The 9,775-nt window shown below is 43.4% G+C and overlaps 1 protein-coding gene across 1 annotated transcript; it reads right to left on the bottom strand.

Annotated features, from left to right (window-relative positions):
- Positions 1-2,162: 2,162 nt before the first annotated feature.
- LOC134284444 (uncharacterized) lies at positions 2,163-6,899 on the bottom strand. Its single transcript, XM_062843295.1, has 2 exons — positions 3,290-6,899; positions 2,163-3,227 (listed from the first exon to the last, which is right to left on the bottom strand). The coding sequence occupies exon 1, from the start codon at positions 6,897-6,899 to the stop codon at positions 5,850-5,852; it is 1,050 nt and encodes a 349-aa protein (XP_062699279.1). The 3' UTR covers positions 2,163-3,227; positions 3,290-5,849.
- Between the last annotated feature and the right edge of the window lie 2,876 nt (positions 6,900-9,775).

The following is a 9,775-nucleotide window of genomic DNA, read 5'->3' as shown; positions in this document are numbered from 1 at the left end:
TCTTGGACTGTTGAACAGTCCAAGGATGCCCCTAGTAAGAAAAGGTTTTGTAGGGGCGGCGGCTGATCCAAAGATCAGCGCTAAGCTTTGCAATGGCGAACCAGTATGTTATTTACCCGGAGCACAGCTTCAACGGGATAAAAGTAACTCTTGGGTGAAACCCAAGAGCCTCATAGCTGGAAAAAAGGTAAATTTCAAGTGTTTTAATGAGACCAGACCTTTAACTGGCTCCTTGTCGCTGTTTCACAACAGTTACATAGCTGAAGGTCATGCAAGGTCAAACTATGGAGAGCCTGCTCTGGCAAGTTTTTTAGGAACTTGCAATGGAAAATGCCAAGTCGATTTCCATCCAAACTCTCCAAACCATTCCAATAGCTGCCTACTACCCTCTTGATGGTTGCTAGAATGCATTCCGGTGCCAGCTTAGCCGGTAGTACCAGATAGCAACTAATCTCAATGGATCGAGTGACAAATTTAACGTCCGTTAATAAGATTTTCAAAAACCACACCCTCCATCGCTCGGAAGTAAACGACCACTCTATCTGCCATCCCTTTACTGTTCTGGTATTCGCTGTTTTCTTCGTTTCCTTTTCCTTTCTCCTATTCAATCGAACTCTTGTCTTACTCCGACCTTTTCCGCTTTCTGAAAATCCTCGCCACGGAACCTGTCTAGTTTGCCTTTCTTTACTCGCGAATCTCGGAACGTCATATTTCCGAAACAACGTTTGTTTGACTGGCAACACAGAACCTATCTTCTTAGTCTCACCGGCTTTTTCGTGATCTGCGATGAAGCAGTTCCCTAGACTTGCATTGGCCACACCTTCTAGTTCTGAAGTCTTGTTACTCTCGGTCTCGCATTCCGGTACAAGACCGCTTGGCAATTCTGGTTGTTCTTCACCTTTTCTCACCTTCTCTTCATCTAACTTACGCCAGAGCTCAAGAGTCCTCTTCCTTCCAATACAATTATCTACCACGTGATCGTATCCCTCACAGTACCAACATGTTGGTGACTCCGGTAGAGGCTTCCTCTCCTGGTGCTTCGTACCCTCGACTACCAACTGCTCTAATGGTACATTTTGGACCACCTCACATTCTTCCTGTCTCTCTTCCTGCTTACCGGTTCCTCTCATTCTCCTTTCAACCATTTCAATCAATGATTTCAGCCTAACCACTTCGGCCTCCAGAGCCCGAATCCTCTCACTCCCCGGATCTTGCTCACCCCCTACACCTACGTTGCTCTCAGTACAACTCATATTGTACTCTTCTATGTTCTGATTCCTAGTTTCTAAACAACTCGTAAACGCATAAACTGAACCAATTCAAGAACGATACCACGAAAAACACACTCAATTAAGGCCGTACTCATACATTCCATCATCAAAATCTTATTTCTCGAACAAGTACCTCAATATCCACAGTATTCTCAACGTCATTTCAAGCCTCATCAAACTTTCCTCGTATTTTCAGTTCATAGCCCAACTTCCTCGATAATCAAACGGTCCATATATGCAGATTTTACAGCCATTTCAATGAAATAGTAATAATTCAACAAAATACACGAAACGAAAATAACCGAAACTTTGCAATCAACAGACACGTAAATACTGATACTCAACACTATATTCCACTGCACAAACTCAATCTTTATTCTGCTCAATACTTCCCAAAATGTTCCTTAATTCACAAAAATAACTTAAACACTCAAAGATTGTCCACAGAAACCAAATACGGATAAATTCACATCATAATCCCAAAACTATCAATAAGTGAACCTCAAACTTTCCATAAACACCACAAAATCCTTAAATACGCATTATTTTACATCAGAAACTTCACAAATACTCAAATATCTCGAAAACCTTTAGTTGGGCGCCAATTTGTAGCCAGCCCGGGCGATCCGTCTTAAAACACGTGGCTTAAGCGCCACTCCACAAGGGAGACCACATGCCCAATTTCAATTTGCCCGGATGAGACTCTCCTGAGGGCGAGTCCATTTAATATTTCCGAAAGGAATTTTACGGATCGTTCCAGCCAGCCTACGAACCAAACGACCGAACGGGTTCACCCTATTACCTCAACGCAACCATTAATCCCGAAGGCACTCAGAGAGTTCGGTGAGAGAATCACGCATGCTCAAAGTGAGACAACATTCGCGGTTGCTCACCAATTCTCATCACTGGCAGACAAGACACTCGCCGCGATACGCAACAGCAAAGAGGAAACGGACTGAGAACCCCATCAATCAAACTCCGTGGACGGAGGACGGGAACGACATCAAACGCGTAGTGACGGGTAATACATGCAACTAATCAAACACTAGGGCTTACTAGAACACATAATGGGACGTTTATTCAACTTAACACTACATAGTGGGGTTCAAACGAATATTTTGGGCGGTTTATATCACAATGTTTATTGCTAGCATTTATTCATGTTGTGTGTATGTGTTCGTTCTCTCTAACTTCCTATCTTGTGTGCGATTTCTCTCCCTAGTTCTCTCTTCTTATCTGTCTAACGTGCTCATGTGCTCTACGTGTTCTGTGTGACGTCACAACCTTTGGCGGCGCATCTGCGGGCTAGCCTGCGCTCCTGGTGTGACAACCGGATCTGGGCGGCGGCAATTCGTCACGCACGCACGACGATCTCCAAGCTTTTTACGAGGCCTTAGCGGCACATCGTCTTCAGTCTGTGACTGGCAAAAAACACTCCGAGGCGCCCTCAACGGACGCCCCACTCCACAAAAAAAAGAGGTTTGTTCGACTCACCGACTTCGTTGGCTTACGTCCGCTGTCGTTGACCTGTGGCCCAGGTCAGTGCCCCGTCCGAGACGGGCGTGTTGAACGGCGATCACCAATGGCCGTTATTGGTGAATGGCGAATCGCGCGTTTTGCGACCAACGCACTTGCAATGGCGGTGGCGGTCAAATTGGTGGATGGCCTCTGACTCGCGAATCGCTGAGGTCCCCTGAGCCTCACTCGGTCGATTTGGTGACGGATCGACCGACTTCCGGCAGAATAAAGGTTGGCCAGGAATGTTTCCGTCCGTGAGGGGAGAAGTTCGCGCGCTTGGGTGCGGGTAGATATGCTGCGAAATGAACAGCCTTCTGGCGAATAAAACGAACACTAAGCACGAGCACAATATGGCACATTACGAGCACAATTACCTGTTACTTCTGGCTTCTAACTAATTCGCACACAGAATTCTACCTTACGCACACTTTTTATACACTAGAGAACGAACAAGAATTTAATTAATTAACATGTACTTAACGTCACTAGGAATTCCTTACTTCACAACGGATAACGAACAAACTACAAACGCGCACACTTCCAATTTGCTGGGTAGTCACGAACGAAATGATCGAGTCTGTGATCCCTCAGATTAAGACAGTGAATTCTCGGACGTACCGGAAGCTCGTCATTTCCCGAAAACTCGTCGTACACTTTCGTGATCGCAAGTCACGAAGGATAACTCGGAGCGATGGTCGTGCTGCTGTCCCTTTCCAACCTTTCGGAGACACAAGTGTGCTCGCCTCAGGAGAGATTTCGCAAAATGTTCGCAACCCATGATTGCCTACTCTAAGGGAATTCCAATACTTTGAATCTAATTACACTGAACATTGATTTAAACTTATTCTCAACAGGCATTGATATAATATTTACAACATTTACATTAGAATATACACAAAAATTATATACAAATTTCCTGACTGCTACATTGCACCAGGGCTATTTTACGAAAATTTGGTTTAAGGACTTAAACCAAATTTTCGTAGTGGTAAACTGTACACATTATGTACATTATTTCATTAATATATTCCCTTAGCTAAATCATGTATAAATATTTCAAATTCATCCGGGTTCCTAACCTATTCTCCATAATAATAATACCGAAAAAAATCGAAAAAAAAACTTTTATGTACACACTATTCCATATTTATATCTACAACAATATTTACAAAACACAGGTTCACCCCAAGAAAGATTGAGCTGCTTGACGTTCTCAGACTAGGTAGAATATCGACACCAACATATAATCTCAAACCCCAAAGAAATCCTTAAAACTGCATTGCTGCTGAAACCTTTCAGTCTCAGCAGAAGCATCATCCCAACAACACGTCATTAACTAACAGAACATCTGATACTCAATGAACATACACCAACACAGAACAGGTACATATCGAGAAACCAAACACCAAACCTAAACGTTGATTCATTGCATTTCTCTGATATGACCGCACACACTCTACAACAATAACTGGATCATTCAGATTCGAAACTACACCAATCCTTGATGTTGGTAACACGTTTCTCCTCTGAATTCACCGCAACGATTCTGTCTCACAGAGAACCACCGAGCCTGCTACCCGGTATCCATGCCTCTGTGTAGGACAAAACGTAAACATCAACCACAACACAAAAACCGCCACAACACCAATTAACTCGCCAAAAATTCTCTGACTTACGCTAATCCATGTGTGCGAATCCTAAATTCTCCCAAACAATCATTCCAATAACGTTTCATACGCCGGAGGTTCTCTCCAGCTCTCACGAAGCATTATTAAATGAGAAAACACAAATCACTCCCACTTACGTCACTCAGAGAAATTTTTCTCCGGACACTCACGACACTCAAACTCTGATATATCTACCCTTTCTGAGAACCGTCAAACGTAAACAAAAACATTGAAAGTGCAGTGAAATTGAAAATTCGTGAACGTTTTTAGGTAATTTTCCAAGAAAACGGACCAAGAATGGCTGCAAATATCGGAAAATCACGGGAAAAGTAACTAATAAACTGTAAGTACTAATGTTATCTGTTTTCTTTGTGGTTTAGGTCAAATACGGAAGGAAAATGACTGGCTGACGTAGGCTTGAGAAATCCTACGTACAGGATTCTCTCGCTGTACTGGATCGGGATATTGGAGAACGACCTAGCCTTTGAAGACCACCTCGCCGGCCGGATGAGGCTGCTTCTGGAGACCTGGTGTCAGGTGAGTGTGTTTCCAATCACTTCACAGTAATGGAAACGGATTTTAATGCTTTATTCTTGTTTTTAGGTACTATCGGACGGACGACGAAGAGATGACGTCACAGAGGGGTTGCCATGCTCAACAGAAAGCAACATAATCTTAAGTTAATTTTAATAGAAAAACAATAAAGAAAAATAATTTTAAGTACTAAATTAGACATATAAGATTACCTTTGTGAACTACCTTACTAACATTATTTACAAATTGCCAAAATCTCCCTGAAATGTCTCCATAGAAATGATAAATTTTGAAAATTTCACTTTCGGGCAGTACTCCCACGATAGAGCCATTTTTTTGAAGTTGTTGTGCTCTCGCTCGATTGACTCGGGTTGCTCAACACCATTTTTGATTGCAAAAACTTCTGAGTCTTTCTTTTCGATCAGCGTCTGGCAATCCCCAAAGCCAGACTCACGAATTAAACTTCCTTCAGCAGTACTGCTCGTCATTACCCTACGGCTCTGAGCTTTTGGTTTGAGATCATCGCCCGGGAAAACTTCCAGGGCTCTCTCTGACTTCTGGTCGAGGGGATCGCGAATAACCACAACTACTACCTTCCAATGGTTCTACTTTGAAAGAACTGACTACTCCATTCTCCAGCACACTGCAAAGCTTCTTCTTGGACTGTTGAACAGTCCAAGGATGCCCCTAGTAAGAAAAGGTTTTGTAGGGGCGGCGGCTGATCCAAAGATCAGCGCTAAGCTTTGCAATGGCGAACCAGTATGTTATTTACCCGGAGCACAGCTTCAACGGGATAAAAGTAACTCTTGGGTGAAACCCAAGAGCCTCATAGCTGGAAAAAAGGTAAATTTCAAGTGTTTTAATGAGACCAGACCTTTAACTGGCTCCTTGTCGCTGTTTCACAACAGTTACATAGCTGAAGGTCATGCAAGGTCAAACTATGGAGAGCCTGCTCTGGCAAGTTTTTTAGGAACTTGCAATGGAAAATGCCAAGTCGATTTCCATCCAAACTCTCCAAACCATTCCAATAGCTGCCTACTACCCTCTTGATGGTTGCTAGAATGCATTCCGGTGCCAGCTTAGCCGGTAGTACCAGATAGCAACTAATCTCAATGGATCGAGTGACAAATTTAACGTCCGTTAATAAGATTTTCAAAAACCACACCCTCCATCGCTCGGAAGTAAACGACCACTCTATCTGCCATCCCTTTACTGTTCTGGTATTCGCTGTTTTCTTCGTTTCCTTTTCCTTTCTCCTATTCAATCGAACTCTTGTCTTACTCCGACCTTTTCCGCTTTCTGAAAATCCTCGCCACGGAACCTGTCTAGTTTGCCTTTCTTTACTCGCGAATCTCGGAACGTCATATTTCCGAAACAACGTTTGTTTGACTGGCAACACAGAACCTATCTTCTTAGTCTCACCGGCTTTTTCGTGATCTGCGATGAAGCAGTTCCCTAGACTTGCATTGGCCACACCTTCTAGTTCTGAAGTCTTGTTACTCTCGGTCTCGCATTCCGGTACAAGACCGCTTGGCAATTCTGGTTGTTCTTCACCTTTTCTCACCTTCTCTTCATCTAACTTACGCCAGAGCTCAAGAGTCCTCTTCCTTCCAATACAATTATCTACCACGTGATCGTATCCCTCACAGTACCAACATGTTGGTGACTCCGGTAGAGGCTTCCTCTCCTGGTGCTTCGTACCCTCGACTACCAACTGCTCTAATGGTACATTTTGGACCACCTCACATTCTTCCTGTCTCTCTTCCTGCTTACCGGTTCCTCTCATTCTCCTTTCAACCATTTCAATCAATGATTTCAGCCTAACCACTTCGGCCTCCAGAGCCCGAATCCTCTCACTCCCCGGATCTTGCTCACCCCCTACACCTACGTTGCTCTCAGTACAACTCATATTGTACTCTTCTATGTTCTGATTCCTAGTTTCTAAACAACTCGTAAACGCATAAACTGAACCAATTCAAGAACGATACCACGAAAAACACACTCAATTAAGGCCGTACTCATACATTCCATCATCAAAATCTTATTTCTCGAACAAGTACCTCAATATCCACAGTATTCTCAACGTCATTTCAAGCCTCATCAAACTTTCCTCGTATTTTCAGTTCATAGCCCAACTTCCTCGATAATCAAACGGTCCATATATGCAGATTTTACAGCCATTTCAATGAAATAGTAATAATTCAACAAAATACACGAAACGAAAATAACCGAAACTTTGCAATCAACAGACACGTAAATACTGATACTCAACACTATATTCCACTGCACAAACTCAATCTTTATTCTGCTCAATACTTCCCAAAATGTTCCTTAATTCACAAAAATAACTTAAACACTCAAAGATTGTCCACAGAAACCAAATACGGATAAATTCACATCATAATCCCAAAACTATCAATAAGTGAACCTCAAACTTTCCATAAACACCACAAAATCCTTAAATACGCATTATTTTACATCAGAAACTTCACAAATACTCAAATATCTCGAAAACCTTTAGTTGGGCGCCAATTTGTAGCCAGCCCGGGCGATCCGTCTTAAAACACGTGGCTTAAGCGCCACTCCACAAGGGAGACCACATGCCCAATTTCAATTTGCCCGGATGAGACTCTCCTGAGGGCGAGTCCATTTAATATTTCCGAAAGGAATTTTACGGATCGTTCCAGCCAGCCTACGAACCAAACGACCGAACGGGTTCACCCTATTACCTCAACGCAACCATTAATCCCGAAGGCACTCAGAGAGTTCGGTGAGAGAATCACGCATGCTCAAAGTGAGACAACATTCGCGGTTGCTCACCAATTCTCATCACTGGCAGACAAGACACTCGCCGCGATACGCAACAGCAAAGAGGAAACGGACTGAGAACCCCATCAATCAAACTCCGTGGACGGAGGACGGGAACGACATCAAACGCGTAGTGACGGGTAATACATGCAACTAATCAAACACTAGGGCTTACTAGAACACATAATGGGACGTTTATTCAACTTAACACTACATAGTGGGGTTCAAACGAATATTTTGGGCGGTTTATATCACAATGTTTATTGCTAGCATTTATTCATGTTGTGTGTATGTGTTCGTTCTCTCTAACTTCCTATCTTGTGTGCGATTTCTCTCCCTAGTTCTCTCTTCTTATCTGTCTAACGTGCTCATGTGCTCTACGTGTTCTGTGTGACGTCACAACCTTTGGCGGCGCATCTGCGGGCTAGCCTGCGCTCCTGGTGTGACAACCGGATCTGGGCGGCGGCAATTCGTCACGCACGCACGACGATCTCCAAGCTTTTTACGAGGCCTTAGCGGCACATCGTCTTCAGTCTGTGACTGGCAAAAAACACTCCGAGGCGCCCTCAACGGACGCCCCACTCCACAAAAAAAAGAGGTTTGTTCGACTCACCGACTTCGTTGGCTTACGTCCGCTGTCGTTGACCTGTGGCCCAGGTCAGTGCCCCGTCCGAGACGGGCGTGTTGAACGGCGATCACCAATGGCCGTTATTGGTGAATGGCGAATCGCGCGTTTTGCGACCAACGCACTTGCAATGGCGGTGGCGGTCAAATTGGTGGATGGCCTCTGACTCGCGAATCGCTGAGGTCCCCTGAGCCTCACTCGGTCGATTTGGTGACGGATCGACCGACTTCCGGCAGAATAAAGGTTGGCCAGGAATGTTTCCGTCCGTGAGGGGAGAAGTTCGCGCGCTTGGGTGCGGGTAGATATGCTGCGAAATGAACAGCCTTCTGGCGAATAAAACGAACACTAAGCACGAGCACAATATGGCACATTACGAGCACAATTACCTGTTACTTCTGGCTTCTAACTAATTCGCACACAGAATTCTACCTTACGCACACTTTTTATACACTAGAGAACGAACAAGAATTTAATTAATTAACATGTACTTAACGTCACTAGGAATTCCTTACTTCACAACGGATAACGAACAAACTACAAACGCGCACACTTCCAATTTGCTGGGTAGTCACGAACGAAATGATCGAGTCTGTGATCCCTCAGATTAAGACAGTGAATTCTCGGACGTACCGGAAGCTCGTCATTTCCCGAAAACTCGTCGTACACTTTCGTGATCGCAAGTCACGAAGGATAACTCGGAGCGATGGTCGTGCTGCTGTCCCTTTCCAACCTTTCGGAGACACAAGTGTGCTCGCCTCAGGAGAGATTTCGCAAAATGTTCGCAACCCATGATTGCCTACTCTAAGGGAATTCCAATACTTTGAATCTAATTACACTGAACATTGATTTAAACTTATTCTCAACAGGCATTGATATAATATTTACAACATTTACATTAGAATATACACAAAAATTATATACAAATTTCCTGACTGCTACAAAACATACAAACATACAAACTTACATTGACTTTTATATATATAGATAGATTGTTAGAGCAACCTTTGCTAGTTTGTACATTGCATTTATCCAGTTTTTGCAGTGCTGAATTATTGAATTATCGTATATCACCTTTTAATGCACCCTAATGTAAACAAAAAAAGTAATGCATCAATACATTGATAATGCCAATCTAGAGGATTATTGCATGAGAAGTGTGGAATTACTGCATTTTGCATTGCAAAGGTTCATATTCAGTCTAATTCGTGCAATGATATAATGCTTGTGGTTACTTGGGTATTTGATGCCCTTTTCGAAAAGTTACACCGAGTTGAACATTTTTTGAAAAGTGAAAATTTTACCTGTCCCAGTTATTTTGAGTATCCCCTGTATATGGTATAGGAATGGTTTTC

This window comes from Aedes albopictus, unplaced genomic scaffold (genome assembly GCF_035046485.1).
Source record: "Aedes albopictus strain Foshan unplaced genomic scaffold, AalbF5 HiC_scaffold_138, whole genome shotgun sequence".
Taxonomy (NCBI): domain Eukaryota; kingdom Metazoa; phylum Arthropoda; class Insecta; order Diptera; family Culicidae; genus Aedes; species Aedes albopictus.
This window is presented reverse-complemented; position numbering and strand designations above follow the sequence as displayed.